The sequence below is a fragment of the Entelurus aequoreus genome, linkage group LG08 (assembly GCF_033978785.1).
Source record: "Entelurus aequoreus isolate RoL-2023_Sb linkage group LG08, RoL_Eaeq_v1.1, whole genome shotgun sequence".
Taxonomy (NCBI): Eukaryota; Metazoa; Chordata; class Actinopteri; order Syngnathiformes; family Syngnathidae; genus Entelurus; species Entelurus aequoreus.
In genome coordinates this window covers 24,270,311-24,291,304 of record NC_084738.1, presented here as the reverse complement: position 1 = coordinate 24,291,304, position 20,994 = coordinate 24,270,311, and the positions used below count along the sequence as shown (strand labels likewise).

General features: G+C 39.9%; 1 protein-coding gene across 1 annotated transcript in view; it reads right to left on the bottom strand.

Annotated features, from left to right (window-relative positions):
• Nucleotides 1–20,994, bottom strand: part of cyth3a (cytohesin 3a) — a 61,759-nt gene that overhangs the window by 9,903 nt on the left and 30,862 nt on the right. Inside the window, exons 2-9 of the mRNA XM_062056075.1 lie at nt 9,905–9,987; nt 9,569–9,633; nt 9,111–9,177; nt 8,918–9,036; nt 6,816–6,896; nt 6,606–6,718; nt 4,748–4,896; nt 4,517–4,628 (exon numbers count right to left, since the gene is read on the bottom strand). Of these exons, the coding sequence (XP_061912059.1) occupies nt 4,517–4,628; nt 4,748–4,896; nt 6,606–6,718; nt 6,816–6,896; nt 8,918–9,036; nt 9,111–9,177; nt 9,569–9,633; nt 9,905–9,987 (789 nt within the window). The remainder of the gene's footprint in view (nt 1–4,516; nt 4,629–4,747; nt 4,897–6,605; nt 6,719–6,815; nt 6,897–8,917; nt 9,037–9,110; nt 9,178–9,568; nt 9,634–9,904; nt 9,988–20,994) is intronic.

Genomic DNA, 20,994 nt, shown 5'->3' with positions numbered 1-20,994 from the left:
CACCTCCGCAAAGTTCATACAGCACATATATTTCCCCAAAGTTACGTACGTGACATGCCCATAGCGACACGCACGTACGGGCAAGCGATCAAATGTTTGGAAGCCGCAGCTGCGTACTCACGGTAGCGCGTATCCAACTCAAAGTCCTCCTGGTAAGAGTCTCTGTTGTCCGAGTTCTCCACAGGCCAATAGTAAAGCTTGACAGTTATATTTCGGGAATGTAAACAATGAAACACCGGCTACGTGTTTGTGTTGCTGCAGCCGGCCGATAATACACCGCTTCCCACCTACGGCTTTCTTCCTTGCTGTTTTCATTGTTCATTAAACAAATTGCAAAAGATTCACCAACACAGATGTCCAGAATACTGTGGAATTTTGCGATGAAAACAGACGACTTAATAGCTGGCCACAATGCTGTCCCAAAATGTCCGCTACAATCCGTGACGTCACGCGCAGACGTCATCATACCTAGACGTTTTCAGCAGGATATTTTGCGGGAAATTTAAAATTGCACTTTACTAATCTAACCCGGCCGTATTGGCATGTGTTGCAATGTTAAGATTTCATCATTGATGTATAAACTATCCGACTGCGCGGGCGCAACTACATCCTTCTTGGTAAAAGGGAAATTTATGTGTGTAAATGACTAACTCCTGAATATTACACTTAGATATAAAAGTAAGGTACTTCAAAATAAAGATAACAATAAACACAAGGTTAATGTTGTAGTTTGTGTTTAGACAATAGACCAGGGGTTCCCAAACTACGGTTCCGGCCCGCCAGTGTCCAAAATCCTGCCCGCGGGAAGCCCCAGGTTGAATTTTTTATTTATTTATTTATTTATTAATATTGTTTTTTAAAATCTGTCCTTTCTAATCCATTTTCTACTGCTTGTTACTCTCTGTGTCTCCTAGCCGCTCAGGCAAATCATATTGTCTATAAATGCATTTTCCCATCGGTAACGTGACATCATCGGCAAAGTGCACGCTCTTTCAGTCAATTAGTGCGTGAGGAATATACTGTATTTATATATATATATATATATATATATATATATATATATATATATATATATATATATATATATATATATATATATATATATATATATATATATATATATATACCCATACCCGAATGCAGCTGCGATAGGCTCCAGCACCCCCCGCGACCCCAAAAATGGACAAGCGGTAGAAAATGGATGGATGGATACACACACACAGCCCGGCCCCCGACCAAATTGTTTTAACCCAAGCGGCCCCCAAGTCAAAAAGTTTGGGGACCCCTGCAATAGACTATTGGAAAAATATATATTACCTGATTATAAGTGGACAGCTTCACTGACTCAACGCCCATACAGTAAAGTGGCCTTTGGTTTATTGTACTTGACTTAAATGTTGTTTCATTGTGGGTTTAATTTTGCTATGGTATTTTCAGGCATTTTACAATGTAGGCATACAATCAGTACAATAAAAACGGGGGTCTTTGTTGACCAGTCTAAAATGTTGAGCCCTGTGCACTCCTGCCTGTCATTGGATGATAGAAGCACAGCAGGATGCTTCATCCTGCTACGCACTCATCATACTCATTGGGAATACTGACAGGAAAACAGAGTCATTCATTCATCCAGACCTTTAAACTAAGCGGCGTCCCCTCTGATGGGGTTCAAATAAAAATGGAATGTAGTGCTGGGAAAAAGTAGAGATAACTTGCTGATCTGGCAAGTGCAGAGGACAGAAACACAGAGCCAGAGAATGCAGAGGAAGATGGGGGTGGGGGGGGGGGACAAGAGGGATGGAGAGGTAGGAGGTAGTGAGGCCAGCAGGGCAGGACCAGAGAGGAAGGATAATAAAAAAGGGGTGAAGGTCTCCATTATTTCTCTACATGAGCAGTTCCACACAGCGGTGGGCACACATTCCCAAAAGTCTATTCTCTAAAAGCATGACTACATGTTCTGACAGATAAACTGGATTAGTAGCAGGCGGGGCGGAAGGGGTCTTTATGAGATGACTCCACTGCAAAGTCCTTACTATGCAAACTTAAACACTTGAGTAGTGATATTTTGTGAATGTACAAATTGGCTTTAGTTCAAAACGAAATTTAGCACCGTCTTTCATCTTGTTACTATGTGGAAAAAAATGCTGCATTATAAAAAGCGAGTGGCTCTGGGGTCTGATGAACAAAGGTGATAAAATACCTTTTTGTATGTGTGTGCAGCATTTTTTGAACAATTTGGGATCGGCGTGGCTCGGATGGTAGAGCGGCTGTGCCAGCTACTTCTGCCATCCTGATCACAGCCAATGTGTCTCAGGCAAGACGCTTCACCCACCTTGCTCCCAGTGGCATCCACACTGGTGTGCCAACGTGCAGGACTCCCTTGAAAAAGAAGTTCTTAATCTCAATGGGACTTTTTTGGGTAAAATAAAGGTAAAAAAAAATAGCCAGCCTTCTATGGAGTGAACTTAATGCAGAATGACAGTGGTTGTCATTCTCTTTTGGAGATTTATGTCTAAAAGAGACACGCTCAAGCCTTCACTTATTGGCCACTTAATTAGGTATACCCGGCAAATATGATAGAGCTTTTTTGGGGGAAACTGTGCATTTACAAAAATACTAAGATTGTCCTGCAGTGTCTGACTAACTAGTAGGGGTGTGCCGATTAGTATCTGCTGATTTTCATGAAAAAGTACTTGATCTCCATTGCCGATTAATGCCTTTTAAAGCAGATCACAATGTATTTATTTTTAGTGCCCCCGTTAACAAGCTACCAGTTAATTTTGTATCTCCATACACAGTGTGGAACTGCTCCCCTAAGTTAATTATTATCATGTTGAACATGTTATAGAAGCAGGCATCCTAATAGCTACGCTAACCACTGAGCTAGATTTAAACAACACCAATAAATAAGTAAATATGTTCATTTAAGATGTAACCGCATTACGGCAGAATTTAATTAATTATTTAATTAACAAGTAGATTATTAAGGGTCTAGAGAAGATAATATAACCGCAACTGTTGGTGTGTCAGCATTGCCACAGTCAGCCCGCCACATGTAAGAGGGCCGATCGATCCATAAATTGGTGGTGTCGATTGCAAGAGTAGTATCAGTATATAACCGATACTAGAGTGATTAGGGCGATATTTTTAGGGCTGTCGAATTTAGATCATTGTATAATTTAAATTAGCTTCAGAAACATTTTTCTGAAACGTTTTACTTGAATGCATGTCATTTACCTGCACAAAACTTGGTAACAGTTTTATCTAAAGTTCTTTCAGGCTGTATTTTGGAGTGAAATTTGCTAGCCAGCACACCAGTCGGAGTCTCCTCACTTAATTTTGTACTGACGTGTGCATTGATTTGATCACTGACCGTATAACGGTTAAGGTAAAAGAGCTTGTATGGTCAAAGTAAATTGCATGATTAATCTAAGTGTGTACATGATTAATGCGATCATTTTTGGTGATTAATCACATGAGTTAACTTGTCAATTTTGACAGCCCTAAGTTTATAAAGTATTTTTTTGTTGTTGTTGCTTTTGTTCATGTTTACAAACTCAGGGAAATAATTCCCTGGACACAGGAGGACCAAAATATTTAAAAGAGTAGTAGATAGTAATTTTGATGTTTATTGATTCCTTCAGGAGAGTTCCCTCAGGAAAATTTAAATTCCATCAGCAGTGTACAGAATTGAGATCGAATTTAAAAAGTATATAATAAATAATGGGGGTATATGTTATTGTTTTGCATCCCCTGTCATCCTAGTACCCCCCCAGCCCCACCCCTCCCCCAGAGAGGAGTTGTACAGTCTGATGGCATGTGGGACAAAGGAGTTTTTGAGTCTATTAGTCCTGGACTTGGGATGAAGAAGACTAGCACTGAACAGGCTCCTCTGGCTACTGATAATGGTATGTAGAGGGTGACTGGCATCATCCATGATGCTCAGTAATTTTTCCACAGTTCTCTTCTCTGCCACCGTCACCAGTGAGTCCAGTTTTATTCCGATCGACGTTGTTTAATTATTGTGTGCTATTGACTTTGTTTGGATTAAACAATTGTATAAAGTACAACATAATAAGAAAATAGTTTAGAAATTGTGTTTATATTGTTACACTGTCAATAGCACTCACCATAAAAGGTTTTAAAAATGTACATATTATACATGGGATTGGTATTGGTATGGGTATCGGCCGATCTCACTCATGGATGACTAAAATTGGCAGCATAAAACCCTGATCGGAACATCCCTACTAACTAAGTATATATTCAATTACAAAATGAATCAAGTGTTTTATTAATGCCTTACTTTCCCCCTGATTAAGTGCTGTGAAGGTGTGGATGTTTGAAGAGAAATGTTAACCAGCATAATTATCTGCTTTCAGTTATTGTGGTACAAGTTTTGTCAGCCTCTGTTACGGCTTCACCGCGCGCAAAACAAGAGGCACTGGCCCTGGCTCATCTAACATGACGGTGACTTCGCCGCAGTTCTGGAAGGGTGAGTGACTGTGGACGCACATACCCAGCTTTAAAAGCCAGCCTTCTCTGTCGGGGTTGAAAAACGTATGCGTCAGATCATTCCCGTCGTCCTCTGGGATTTTAAATGGCTCATTTTTTATGCTGTCGTAGAGGTTCTGCGGAAAAAAGAGGGGAGGATTAGTATTTATTTGACAAAGTGCCTAGTTTCTATGCAGAAAGGTGTGACAAGAGAGGCCACGGTCACTGGCACATTCCTCGCAAAACAAATCCTCACCCTGAGAAGTTCCTCTGGAAGATCTCCGCCCTCATTGATACCTCTGTTCATAGAGATGAAACGTTCCACAGGGGGCTTGTCTCTGACGTTGGGGTTATGCAGGCTAGTGTTTAGCATGATGATAGCGAACGACAACACGTAGCAAGTGTCTGAAAAGAGCGTTACAATATTCAGATGTATTGCAGATGTGCATTTCTGAGCTTAGAAGCCTCCATTACAGTCTTACTGTAAGTAGGACACAATATGCATTTGGATGTATGAAAAAGTCGTTTGGGTAATGACCCACAGATGCAATCACCACCTGGATGGAATATTTTAGGTTTCGTGGGATTCTTCTTCTTCCAAGAACTGATTGCACATTGCTAACAGAAGTACAAATCATGTACATGATGCAGATGCTGAGTAAAAAACACATCTTTCCTCATCCTATCATTGCAGAGTACAAGAATGTAGCGTGGTTTTGTCTAAAAATTGATGTATGATTGGTATTAAACTTAGGTATGTTGACTATTAATGATTTTCCTTAAAACAAATTCCAATTTCCACATCAAAAAAGTTCACAATGAAACCGTGACATTACCAAATATTTTGAGCCCTTGTAATGCAGCGTATGGGCAGAAAATTATATTTCTAAAAACACAATATCGTAAGATATATTATTATTATATTATACCAGTATGGTATGTTAACGTAGAATCAAATACAGTACTAATAAGAAAGAAATGAAGTTTTCATGGTCATCATAGGTACAGTATTAGGATGGGCGTAATACACTATTGAGTAGGGATGTGAATCTTGCAACAACTCAGCATTCGATTCTATTTTGATTCTTGGGGTGATGATTCAATTCACAATTGATTCTCGATCCAACATGATTCTCGATTTAAACCGATTCTCCCAATATATTATTTGGTGTAAAATGATTATAAAATCTTTTCAAAATAGGTTACAAAAACTCCTTATTAGTTTTTTCCCCCTATTAGTGCAGCAATTAAGCACAGAGATTACCTAAAAAAAATGTTTTAATTATAAAAATGTATTCTTAAAAATCAAATGGATTCATAAAAAATGATTAATCAATTCGGAATAAATAATAATCACAATCTGGATGTGAATCGATTTTTTTTTTCCAGCACCCCTACTATTTAGGCTTAGTGTGTCTAACTCCAGGCTTGGGGGCCAGATCTGGCCCACCACATAATTTAGTACAGCCCACGAAAGCCTGTAATAGTCAATAAAGTACTTCATCTTTCTTACTAAATGTATTCGTTCTTTTCATTATGAATATTAAATAACGACTCTGAAATCCGCTACATTTGTCTGTAGCTTTTCATTTTCTAAATACAAAAACATACTTCTTGATACATGACAGTAAACTTAACTATAGTTTGAGTTAAAATTTCATGAAGAAATATATTGCGCTTACATCCCTATAAAACATATTTGTGAGACAGAAAATGTATACCATCACTTTTCCCCCAGACCGAGCCCTCACAAACATCTTGTTTCCTTTTATAAAACATGCTGAAATATTTACCAGGCTTTTGTTTTTGTTGTTAGTCACAAGACTGTGTTCTCACTCAGCCAGGTTGTGTCTTTGTGAATAATGGATGTTCTGTGTCTGTAGCTTGCTGTGCTCATCTGCTGCACAAGGCTCTGATGTGTAGTCACTTTAATCTACTTAATCCTTATTGAGCCTTATTTACCGCAACTCTTATAGCTGAATGTTATTGATGCATTCAAAACACAAAGGGCCATCACTTAGTGCATGCTGTTGCGGGGTACCGTCACATGTTCGATTCAACGGCTGCTTGAGCAGATACAATAATCAGCTTGTAGTTTAAGGTAGCCTGCAGACCTGTGGACTGGAAGACCCCGGAGTTGCACTGGCAGTAGCGCGAAGCAAAGGCTTCCATCATGCGGTCGATCTTCTGAGCTTCACCCGGCAATCGGAAACTCCACAGGAACTGCCTATGAGGAAAACAGGAAGTAAAGGGGTGATTCAGTTGGCGTCATAAAGCATCAGGATATGCTAAGCTTAGAACTTTTTCTGTTTGAATGAGCTGACCGTAGAGCTTGGACGAGGTTGAGGTCTGCAAACTCGTGCAACTCCACGAAAGCCTGGAGCACTTTGATGTTGAAGTCGTCCCTGGTAAATGAAAAAAGATGTCGGAAACAAGAAGATATTCCGCAAGAAACCAACGGTGTTGAAATGGGCCTTGTGCCCTTCCTCAGCATTCCTGTCATGATTGCTAATTTATTCACGCAAAATGCTGAGAGGTGGCGTCTGGAAGCAGTTTAAACAGCTGGCTGGTGCTTAGCGTTTGCAGCCCCTGGAGGCATCAGTGCATGGGTCTGACTGGTGAAAAGCAGCTAAACCCCAAAGCCACACACACACACTGTGGTTTGTTGGGCTGTCAGAGCGTTGTCCTCGAGTTTGGTCTTAAAAGCAAAGTTTTCATACAATAACATTGAATATTTACAATGTGGTGTTTGTTTTCTGTGCGATGCACGACGTTGTTGCTCATAGTTGTCTGCAGCCAAATAAACCGAAAATTTTCTGCACAATGTACTGGATATTAAGTGCAAAAAACCATGCACAATATTAACGCCGATGATGCATATGTGATATAACTAGAAGTTCACGATCACAGACTACAGCCACGATAAGAGTCATTGCCCCAATTAACCACAGCTCCCCAGGGCTGGCAGCACTCATGCAGACCTAGACCATAACGCTGCTACCACCATGCTTGCTTGGTTAGACACAATTATCTTGGTACTCACTTGCGGTCCCAGCTATTTAGACAATAATGGTTTTGAGTGAGTGTATAGTAAATCTATAATGCGACACAAGCTGTAGTGTACACTGATAACATTGTCTTTTGTCTGGTTGCATCGTTTAACCCAGGGGTGTCAAACTTATTATTATTAAAAAGTCCTTTCTTTACCCCATGCAAAAACCCAATTAATTAGCGTGACAAGTTTTACGTACGTAAATAAAGCTTTTTGACAATCAGAGTAGGCCCCCTGCCTGAGTCATCACACTCTGGTAGAGAATGTTTCCTTGTCTGAGCTGATGTCAGATTACAATTCAGCCAAACACAGCAAATTTGATGGCATTTTTGCTTATATTTTGGTGTTAGGTAGTTGTACACTAGAGTGTATTATATGTTACACTGGTATTTCGGTTTTGGTTAGTAATCTGTTCTACACATGGACGTAATTATTTTTTAAAAGGCCGTTTTTGTCGCCTGCACTTATGGGAATTGGGGACAAAACGTCTAAAAATATTGTTACACTGTTGAATGGTGACAAGTCAAACACTAGCGCCAGGTGGAAAAAGGCCGCTCACGCTGAAGCTTGTACTTTTACACTACCCACAAGCTCAATGATTGGTTTTGTGGGGCTGCCTTCTTGCCAATGTGACAATGACGAATAAAAGGCAATATGAATCATGAACAAGTAGGACAAAGCAAAAGGTAAGACAACATGTTAGATAAAAATCCAAACTTTTACCTTTTTATTGAAGACTTTTGTTGGCAAAGACAGCAATAAACAGAGGAGGAGGACGGGTGGGGACAGCTACGCAGACGCCACTTTCATACTTCCTTTGTTAACCTAATAGTGTTTCTCGCCTTTTTATCAAACTGCCGGCATCAAAACTTTAGTTAACCCAAAAAAAACCCCAAAAAAACCAAAGGACTTAGTCACCATGCGAGTTTGATTTTTGGAGACTTTTGTCATGAGCGTTGTTTGGCCGGATAATAACCAAGACGGTATCCAAAAACTGGGGAAAAGATTTGTGTTGAAAATCGAATAATACGAAAAGTGGGCTGTACAAAAACCGTAATACCACTAACTGTACAAGATGATCATGTATTGAAACTAAAACAACTCAGTTTTTTATTAGCTAAAATTAAATGTAATCTCTAGTGGTTGCATTTCAACTAATTGAAAGTGATTTTATTTATTTTCCCAGTTGAAGAAAACGAGACCATCAAGTCAGTGAGGTGACTCTTGTGAAGTACTTGTAGCTACCTTTCTGCATGCTTCAATAATTGCAGCCTTTACTCGTTCGACAATGGTCACATTCAGATGCGAAAAAACAAACAATATATCATAACAGACAGTAGTTGAGTAAATGAAATAGCTGCCGAACTAGCTTACCGTTCGCCAAGGTAGTCCCCGATGACGGTCTTGTTTAGACCCTCGCCTTTATAGAGAAACTGGGCGATGTCTTCTGGAGTGTGCTGAAGGAGGTCATTCTCCAGCAGGAACTGGATGCCCTGCAGGGGAGAAAAAGGAGGGGAATCTAATCTCGACCAAAACAAGGTTTGTTTGCAAAAAAGAAGAAGAGTACCTTTTTAGGGTCCATGTTGAATTTCTTCCTGCCCATTGCGATCTGCTTGTTTCTCTGAGATGTCTTACTGGAATACATTGTGAAGTCCGGTTAGAAAAACTTCTGTGTTGTTTTAATGAATACTTTGGCCTACTACGCCACTGTATTTTAATGTTAGTCATTATGATGGTGCTTGGAGAGCCAAGTGTTTTCTGAGGTGGTATACTTGAAAAATTTAGAAAAAAAAAGTTTGAGAACCACTGCCGTACTGTATAGTCATTATTAATATATGAGTAGCTATACATGATTTAAAAAACAATTACACAGGATAATGCCTGTGGATAAACTACATAATAAAAAATATTTGATATTATATTAACGAATTGATGCACCGTGCTAAAAATGTGATGGAGTGTTGATATTTACAAGCAAATGAGTCCAAACAAAATTGTGCAAAAAAGTAAGTGGTCGCATCGTACCTCTCGCCAACGCACGTCAGCTGCTCGATTTCTGTCATGACCTCGGCGATCTCGAACTTCAACCTCTGAGAGACAGGGACGTTTTTTTAGCCAATGTATTAGGTATGAGTAAAGCAAGGTGTATCACACATTCTGCCTTTACAAAGATATGGCAGAAGATAACCATCATGCATCCCAACAGACGTCCGGCAGTTCATATATTATGATTTGTGCTTGCTTATTTTATGAGCAATAGAGTAGGCCTATGTTTATTTTTACAATAGTTATTATTACCATTCATGGAAAAGAGGTCAAATGTAATAAGTAAACTACAGGAAGAACAAGAACAGGACGCACCTCGATGTCGTCGAGCAACTCCCGCTTCCTGCGCCGGATGTTGCATAGCTCATCCCTCTCCTCCAGGGAGAGATCCTCAGGAACTGAAACCCATGTTGGAGAAAACGAAAAACGCAGCTTAAGCACACGCGCTCATTTGTATACACTTTACATTGCGTCAACACACACATCAAAAGGCACGTTGAGGGATCGGGTCCAATCTGGCACCTTGGAGCTGTGAAGGATCAGCAAAACATGGGGGAAAATCACTTTTGCACATCGCTGCTGCTGCGGCACTGAGTGTATCACCTCGCTCAAGGTGGAGCCAACACACATCACAAGGCACATCTTTGCTCTTAATTAACCAGAGAAAGAGGGAACGGGTTTTAATTAAAGCACTTCAAAGTGACTTGGCCCGCTCCCTCTTCTCCACTTTGCCCAGGGGATAATTCTATTAATAAAACCAATCCAGATTAAGTTTCTCCTGCGCTGAATTTGGTGAAGCTCGTAGGCTCTCAGAGCTCCAGGAAAAAATATGAGAAAGCAGAGAGGATGAGTCACTTTTCAAACCTGTGTCTCTTCATCTCAATCTTCTCCATCCTACTAAGGCACATTAAGCTTGTTTGATCTTGCTTCATTAGGCAAAAGCGCCACAAATCTCTCCACGGGGCTAATATCGCCTACATGTTGTTGAGAGAGTCGATGGAGAAAAGTCACTGGATACCATTCCTCCCGCGACTTAACACAACAAGGTCACTAAGCATCCATCCTACTTTTACTTTGACAGCTTGTTAAGGGAAGAGTCGCCACACATTTCATTGACCTCCTGACTTATTGACGTCATCCTGAAACGCTGTGTTTAGACTCAGGTAAACAGCTGTGGGATTTCCGGTTTTTAGCACTTCTTAACTCTGGGCCATGTTTCAGTTTTATTCCCATCTGCTGTGAAAGCACGGTGACAAAGAGAACAAAAATAAAGATGTTAATTAGCTGTTGTTACCGCAGGCCCTTTTGCAACCATACTGGAAATTAAAAGCCAATTAAGTGCTCATAAGAGGGAAAACTTTCAAGGCTTTCTTTTTTTTAACATTTTGCGGAAGTTTTTGGCCTATATTCAATTAAATCAGGAAGATGCTCACATGTCTGTGGACCGGTACTACAGGGATTGTTTACTTTAGCTTTAGTAACATGCGCCTCCATTATTTTGTGCTCCTTTTACAGTGGTAAAATCACATGGATGCTCTTTTTGGTTGCTCTTATTTGTAGTGGCATCCTCTTTTTGATTATTTTGTTTGAGCAACACTCAGAAAAGTAGCAACATAACAGTATGTTGAATAGTTTGAGTACAATGGTGTATAAATGTGCTGCAGCATAGTGACAACTAAAATCTTACACCAATACAAAACCCAATAATATCTATATAGTTAAATGAATACCTCTCTGAAGACATTATCTTTGAAAGAGCAGATTAATACATTATATGCAAATAACTTAACACATGGGTAACACATTTGGTATCTTTTGTTGTACCTGCGCTCGTCACCGGCTCAAACACTTGGCAGGGAAATAAGCACTTAAGCAGCACTCAGAGCGAACTCAGTCAAACTGCCTCTAGGTCAGGGGTGCCCAAAGTGGGACCCGTGGGCCAAATTCGCCCAATGGTTTCATTCGGCCCGCCAAAGGGTGGCTTCCCAAATACATATTCATCCTCTTTTAAACTCACACAATCATTGATGGCTTGTCTGCAAGGCTAACAAGTTGCCATCCATGGAATGTAATGATCTTAACTACCTTGAAAAAAGGCGGTATGGATTAAACTACTCAAGTTATTGTGCAGCTGCATGCTCGAAATTCATGTGTTTGGGCCATTGCTCATTGGCACATTTTCACCTAAACCCTTTAAAGCAAAAAGCTTGGGTACCCCTTGTTCTAGGTAATGTTGCAATTTTGCATCTTAACAAAGCCCAATAGGAGACGCACAAATGTAGCGTAATGATCCACTATTCCAAAATTCTCTGGCTCGATGCTAATTTACTTTGACTTTGCCATAAAATTTGCTACTGATTAGCATTGGGGATTCTACATGGTGATGTCACCATCTACAAATGTAGTAATGAAAACCACAACTAAGTTGCAGGTTACAACCAAGCAGCTAATGTGTAATTGTAATGACCTGGAACGGCAGGTCATGTCTTGTTTTTGGGTGTTTTTCCTGTGTTTTGGGTTTTACTTCCTGTTTTTCGCTCTTATTTTGTTCCTACTTCCTGTTCGGTTTGTGTTGTCCTGCAGTATCTTCACCCCCGCTTCTAAGTGCCATTGTCATCACCTGCAGGGGATTAGCAATTATGTGTTTCACCTGCTGCTAAGTATCTCCTGAGGGCTTTAAAAGCCAGTTGCACTTCTTAGTCATGGTTATGGTAAATGGGTTATACTCGTATAGCGCTTTTCTACCTTCAAGGTACTCAAAGCGCTTTGACACTATTTCCACACACACACACACACACACACACACACACACACACACACACACACACACACACACACACACACACACACACACACACACACACACACACACACACACACACACACACACACACACACACTCACTCACTCACTCACTCACTCACTCACTCACTCACTCACTCACTCACTCACTCACTCACTCACTCACTCACCGTCCGTCCATGGTTATGGTTAGAGTTAATTTCAAACATGCATACAATTACAACATGATACATCACAATTTCCAGTTTCTCTTTGTTTGGACGAACATGGCTAGTAATATTCAGATCATTGCTTTGTATTTGTTTGCTATAAGCTCTTCCTAAAAGCTTTTTTTTCATGCACATCGTTCCCTGTGCTTTTCTGTGCATTTTCCCTGCTGCACTTTGTCGACTTGTATTTTTTTCATGCACAGCTTTTCCCTATTCTTGTTTGGTGCATTTACCCGGTTGCAACCTGTTTATGTTTGTATTTGGACTTTTTTGGCATTGAAAACTCTTATTATCCACACTGCCTGCTGTCTCCTGCCTTGTGGGGTCACAATTGTCGCTACGACTAGCTTACCGTAACAGTAATAAGTACAATACTTGCAGTATAAACACTTTGTAGGTCTCAACATAAGACTAGACATATTTTTTGACACACATTTATGGCAAACACTAGTTCCTTGTTAAGCAACTCACCATAGTCTACAAACTACTGCCATTTAATGTTTTGGATTTCAACTGCCTGCAAAGTCTACTATATAATACTTGCAAATGAGACTCCGAAGTGTAAGAAAACAAGATGCAACATGTGGACAACAGTTATCTTAATCAGCTCATTAAAAAAGGACATCCCATTCTAAGCAATTAACATTTATTAACACATGAACACACAAAACTACCAACAATTGGTACCATTGAGTAGCAGTATCTATGTGAAAGGTATCCATCCCTACACACAGCCATTATTGTGTAAAGCAGGGCTGCCAAAACATTTTGCCTCCATAGTCCAAAGTGAAAACGTGCCAATGGGCTGCGGACCAAACGCAGCAATTTATAAGCGTACAGTAGCACCATGAGTGAGGAGTTTAGCCCCATACTGGCCCGTTTCAAGGTATTCGGGGGCTCTGGGCAAAGGGGGAGCCCCCAAATACGACCCCTGCCCTCCAAAAAACAACTAAATATATATTGTTTAACTGAATGAAGTACATCAAACATTACGTTTTTCAGTCCTAAACATTTTAAATTAAATTAAAACAATTTAAAACGAATGAAAATGTAATGTACCACATATATATATATTTTTTTTTAAAGTAGATAATTTACTAACATTATTGTCATTGAAAATGTAATGTAAAATTCTATAACATGCATGCAAAGAACTCAGAGAACGTTTACCGTTTGGTAACTCTATCCTGTATCCACGCACCCCCATGTAATATACTTGCGGTGTTGTGACCTCTTTCACGTCAAAAATTTACTTTCTCGCTGGCTACAAGTAAATCAGGGGTCTCAAACACGCGGCCCGCGGGCCAATTGTGGCCCGGGAGTCGTTATTTTGCGGCCCCCACCTTAATATGAAAGTTTAATGTTAGTGCGGCCCGCGAGTTTTAAATGAATGGCGCTTGACAGCGTTGTGTGCGGAGCTGAAGAAATCTACCAATCACGTTGTGGTATGAGGCTCTCGACAATATCGAGGGCGTGCCGTGATGGCACTGTCATCAGTGTCCTCTAGAATCTGTCACCGCATCATCTTTTTCTCCATACTAACAGCGTGCCAGCCCAGACACATGTTGTATGAGGCTTCTAGAGACACACGCAGGTTATTGCAAGACATACTTGAGGAACAGCCATACATTTCACACTGAGGGTGGTCATATTTTATTTTATTTATATTTTAACACTGTTACAAATATGCGCCACACTGTGAACCCACACCAAACAAGAATGACAAACACATTTCGGGAGAACATCCGCACCTAAACACAACATAAACACAACAGAACAAATACCCAGAATCCTTTGCAGCCCTAACTCTTCCGGGCTACAAAAACACCCCCGCTACCCCTAACCCCGCCCAACTCAACCCCCCCCATCTCCCGAATTCGGAGGTCTCAAGGTTGGCAAGTATGCATTGATGTCACTTGCGTAATGCAAGCAGAGAAACATTTTGCCGCTTTTCTATGACACACGCTCTTCCTTCCTCCCTCCCTGCCTCCCTCCCTCGCCCGCCTGCTCGCTCCCGCCCCCGTTGTAAACAGTCCGGGCGGGGAAGACGAGCACTCCGCCGAAGGAGCGAGCGACAATACAAAAGTGTGGTGCACTGGACCCCAGCGCTGATACAGACGTGGTGATGTTAACCCGTTCGGGGCTAATTGTGCTACCGTAACTGTAAACTCCACCCCCCACCCTCCTCCCGTTGGCTCCAGACAGAGACGATTTTTGATGCAATATTTCTTTCACAGGGGCACCCCGACGTGTCTTATTTCATTTCATTTCATTTTTATTTATCTCCTTCATTGATGTGCATCTTTGATCGATAGACAATTATACCTCAATTTTTAAATTATACATTTACACACCAATGCCTGAGAAGGAGCAGGATGAAGAAAAATCTTATATTTTTCTGCCCCCTTCAACATAGTACGTAGTCTTACTTAATGATATCATATAAACAAACAATTACATCCAAATATAACGAAAACAAACAAAAAAACACAAGAAGTGCAAAACTTCATGATGTACAAAAAGAACAAAAAAAACAAAATAAGTAGTATACACCTCACAGGATGATACAAAACAAATACAAAACTAGGCAAAAAATAAGTAAAATAATAAATATAAAGCAAAATGTAAACAGTTATGGCTGTCCATATGATCTCATTGTTCTGTCCTTATATATTTTTTCAATTGGAATATATTTTTACAATCTTTTATCTCTTGTAAAGAGAATTCCATAGTTTAACCCCCACCACTGATATACACATTTGTTTTAAAGTTGTCCTTGAATACTGATGTTTGAAATGACCTTTTCTTCTATGCTCTTCATTCTCAGAAGTGATGACAAACATTTTTTGTAAATTTGCTGGTAATGTTTTACTTTTAGCCTTAAACATGACACATAATGTCTGTAACTTTACTAGCTCCTGTAGTTTCAATAAACCCGAATTAATAAATAATATGTTAGTGTGTTTTAAGTAATCTACTTTATGAATAATCCTTATAGCTCTTTTCTGTAGTTGATACAGAGAAAGTTGCGTTGCACAAGGAATACAATTTGAAACGTCATTATACAACTAGACATGCTGAGGAGTATGCAAAATACTAGGGGAGTGAACCGGGTTGCAAATTTTAAAACCAGTCTACTGAGGCAACAAGATTTCGTCAAGAATTGAAATGACCTTTTCTTCTATGCTCTTCATTCTCAGAAGTGATGACAAACATTTTTTGTAAATTTGCTGGTAATGTTTTACTTTTAGCCTTAAACATGACACATAATGTCTGTAACTTTACTAGCTCCTGTAGTTTCAATAAACCAGAATTAATAAATAATATGTTAGTGTGTTTTAAGTAATCTACTTTATGAATAATCCTTATAGCTCTTTTCTGTAGTTGATACAGAGAAAGTTGCGTTGCACAAGGAATACAATTTGAAACGTCATTATACAACTAGACATGCTGAGGAGTATGCAAAATACTAGGGGAGTGAACCGGGTTGCAAATTTTAAAACCAGTCTACTGAGGCAACAAGATTTCGTCAAGAAAGCAAGCGAAAAGAGCGATGCAGCAGTCAAAGCTAGCTACATGGTGAGTGAGATGGTTGCTAGGGCGGGAAAGCCATTCAAAGGAGGTGAATTCATTAAAAAGTGCATGTTAGATTTTTTTTAAGAAATCTTTTCTTGCGGCCCAGCCTCACCCAGTTTCTGCATCCAGTGGCCCCCAGGTAAATTGAGTTTGAGACCCCTGAAGTAAATACTCTAGAACCATATCTGGTTCGGAACTAACAATGTTCGGATTGTAATCATTCAAATATGATTAGCAGCAAAGTAGAAAGCTGTCAATGTTGTGGCTCGGAGAGCGAACGCTGGCAACAACAAGTAAGATAGCTAGATGATGCTAACTATGCTAACTAGCAAGCTCTTTTCAGCGCCCCCGATCATCCCCCTGTCCTGCAACTCAGTGCGTTGTTAAACCAAGAGGAATAGCGAATATCTGCGGCTGAGGCAAGCTTTTAACACATTTTGTTTGGATTCTATTTTTTTTTATATTTCTTTCAAAAAAACGCAAGAGTGATATTTTGACAGAAAAATTAATGTTTAATACCGTGGGTTTTTACGGACATTTCACATTCTTGAAATATTGAAGCTTTGCGCATATTTAGCGCTGGGGTGCGGTATGGCGGTAGAAACTGACTAAGCAATAACCACGTTTCTAATGGTATTTTATATGGTATTTTTTCTTTGTCAAATTACAAATGCTGCTTTACTTATTTCTTTGTTTGAACCTCACAAATCGCATCAATTCAACTCAAGCAACAGAACGCTACAAAATGAAACGTCGTCTTTGTGATTACTTACAGGGAGGTGACGCACAAAGAGCAGGCAACCCTGATATGCCCAAGGCACTGCATTAGCTAATGAGCTAATGTCTGCTAGTTGCAACAACATGCATGATTGCAATCTTGATCCATTGCAAATCTAATGAAACGTAGACATTGCTCCATTTTCATAAAAGACATCCACCATTATTGGCAGACTGCTACAATTATCCCCCAAACCTGACCCCTCTTTACAGGATCTTATTGGTCTTTCCGAACCTGTAATTTGACTGGAGAATCAGCACTCACATCTTAGCTCCAGTGGGTAATCTTGTTTAGAGATGGTGGAGGGGCTTTTCAACATAGGCTGTCCACCAATTACATTATTAACACACTTCCTTTAGTGACCTTCCATGACTGGTTCTCCAACGGAGTCGTGGAAAAGGACGAACAATGCCTCCAACACAGGCCCATTTTATTGATGATCTATGAAAATCAATGGCACTGTGAGCTTCCTCGTGGTATTAGAAATCTGCTATATGAGAGTAGATTGAACAGCGGGTGGAGTGAAGGTTTATCTTCCATCATGAGGTGCACTACCCCCAAAAACAAATCCCCCCTAAATCTACTTTGAGGAGTAAATCCCCTGCTTCTTGGTGCACCCGAGGGGAACTGTCCCTAAATGAATGCAGGAAGTCCTTGTCACGCATAACCAAATCTTCAGTTTCATAACTTTCACTGTGAGACATTTGCTCGAGTGGACCACCCGTAATGCTAGCGCACTTCAAGACATGCAGCAGGAGCGGCGAGGTACTTATAGAGCGCATGGAGCTCCGCGCCAAAATCCCACGCTCGCTTTACTCGGGCTGCAGGTCCACTTTTCACTGAGGATTTGTCCATGGCTTTAAACTGCCGACTTTACGCACTGTAATGCTTTAAAAAAAATGACCCCCTGTTGCTCTGCTTGGCTCCGCAGCAAACAAGTGTAATCTAAAGCCTGCCCGTCCCCCTCAATGCCTCCCGCTGCATAAGCATTGGCATTACTGCTCGGGTAATATAGGCAGACATGTGGTTGGACGGGAACACGCACACACACACACATACAAAGGCCAGCTGGCATTAATCCCACACACTCACCCTCCCCGTCCGTCTTTAAGCCCAATACGAGCGGAAGTGTGACGTCTGGCCGCGTATACGCAGATGTTACAGCTGCCCGACTTTAACATACTTGGACTCAGAGCTGTTGAATGAAAGGCAGCGGACACACAGTATACGGCCTGTGGGGATACTTTGGTAATAGAGGGGTTTGGGTTTTGAGCCGCTCGCTAAAATGGTGGGATGTCAGCAGGATTGAGGATGTCATTAGGGCTGCAGCTATCAGTTATTTTTGTAATCCAGTAATCTATCGATTAGTTTTTTTTCGATTAATTGAGTAATCGGATAAAACACACTTTATAGCCTCAATGCGTATTTTAGGGTAAAATGTAGGCATTTCCATAACCTTCATTCTTTTTTTCCTAATAAATGCACATCATCAACATTAAAATTGCACTTTTAACATGTGTGCATTATTAAAAAATAAATAAAATCTGTGTTCGCCGCCATACAGATCAGAGCACCCAGACACCACCGCTCTCATGTGCGCTCTATTGCAGCGGCCGTGCGGAAACTTTGTCTGCGTATTTATTAGGGGTGTGGGAAAAAATCGATTCGAATTCAAATCGCGATTCTCACGTTGTGCGATTCAGAATCGATTCTCATTTTTTAAAAATCGATTTAAAAAAAATAAAATTTAATTAATCAATCCAACAAAACAATACACAGCAATACCATAACAATGCAATCCAATTCCAAAACCAAACCCGACCCAGCAACATTTAGAACTGCAATAAACAGAGCAATTGAGAGGAGACACAAACACGACACAGAACAAACCAAAAGTAGTGAAACAAAAATGAATATTATCAACAACAGTATCAATATTAGTTACAATTTCAACATAGCAGTGATTAAAAATCCCTCATTGACATTATCATTAGACATTTATAAAAAAAATTTAAAAAAAGAACAATAGTGTCACAGTGGCTTACACTTGCTTCGCATCTCATAAGCTTGACAACACACTGTGTCCAATATTTTCACAAAGATAAAATAAGTCATATTTTTGGTTCATTTAATAGTTAAAACAAATTTACATTATTGCAATCAGTTGATAAAACATTGTCCTTTACAATTATAAAAGCTTTTTACAAAAATCTACTAGCTTGCATGTCAGCAGACTGGGGTAGATCCTGCTGAAATCCTATGTATTGAATGAATAGAGAATCTTTTGAATCGGGAAAAAATCGTTTTTGAATCGAGAATCGTGTTGAATTGAAATAAAATCCATTTTAAATCGAATCGTGACCCCAAGAATCGATATTGAATCGAATTGTGGGACACCCAAAGATTCACAGCCCTAGTTTTTATAGTTCCGAGCATGAATTTGATCATTTCTCTTTGTTACACTCATTGAGCGATTAATCGAAGCAATAGATTGTAATCGAATATTTTTTCTAATGAAAACAATCGTTGTAATTGATTGATCGTTAGAGATGTGCGGATCCATAATGAAATATCAATACCGCCGATACCAAACTTTATAATATCGATTGGCAAATCAAAAATATTGATGCTTTTGATAGTCTAGTTTTTTGAGATAACATAGTCTATGTCATTAACAGGAACACAGTGTTAAGTAACTAAATCATTTAGATCAGGGGTGGGCAATTAATTTTTACCGGGGGCCGCATGAGCTACCCGAGCACTGCTGGAGGGCCACATCGACAATATTTCAATTAAATTTTGCTCAATATTATTTTTGATATATACCGTAAGATAAATAATAATAATAATAATAATAATAATAATAATAATAATAATAATAATAATAATTAATAATAATAGTAATACTTCAACATAGTGTGTGTAACAGCATTCCATGACTTATATAAATAAATTAACATTAATAATAAATGACAGTAAAATAAGCACACGTATGACTGAGGAGTCATAGCGTAACTTTGTGTGGTGTTTGAGTTGTCCGACTTTTTGTGTGGCCATAAACGCACCAGTGGTTTAGTGCTATGCGTGTTGGTGACAGATGACAAGTTGTTTTTGGCCTGGTTTGTACGGCAGAAAATGACTAGTTTTTCGAGATAGAATTGTTTTACTCATGTTTTTGGTGTGGTTATGTCCGAATATAAACAGTTTTGCTCAATAAAGTGATCGATATAATTCCTGTCCTCGAAGCATCTCGATAGACGTTACAATAATTGAACGGTGTTCAATTGAACGGTGTTGTAAACGGTGTTGACGAACACCATTAGGGCCGCTTATTGTCACTGTCACTCAAAGTTGCATTGCAAAATTCCATAGAATAAATATGTTTATTTTGTTTAGAATTCAGATGGGATTTGATTTGGTGCGCGGCATATACTTGCTGCGTGCAGCGGACGCTTGAGCAGTGCGCAATTGCGCAGGCACGCACCTTAGAGGGGACGTTGCTTTACAGTTCATGTCTTGTTGAAAACACGGCATTCCTCATCAACTTTTCTCTTTTTAGCGTCTCGGGTGTAAACCGTGCATCACTTGTCGCTGCATGTGCACCTTCACTCGCAGGTTACACACGGACACACGCCCATAAATAATACTTTTCAAAATAAAAGCAGCACAGTTGTATTGCGCGCAGGACATAGATGTTTTTTCAACTTTATTTTGTAATTGCAGCTGTTCACATTCACTCACAACCACGCACACGCATACGTCCACACGGAAGTAATACAAATAACGATTTTCAAAACAAAAGCAGCACCGTTGTATTGCACACTCGACATAGATACTTTTTAAAATTTATTTTGTAATTTATAATTGGCCTCACGCTGGCCGGACAGGGACGCACAAAGGGCCGGATGCGGCCCGCGGGCCGCAGAATGCCCAGGTCTGATTTAGATCCTGTTTAAATGAAAATATATTGGTGGGGAAATATATATACATAATATGGTAATGGTATATGACACTACACCTATCTCACAGAGACAAAAAAG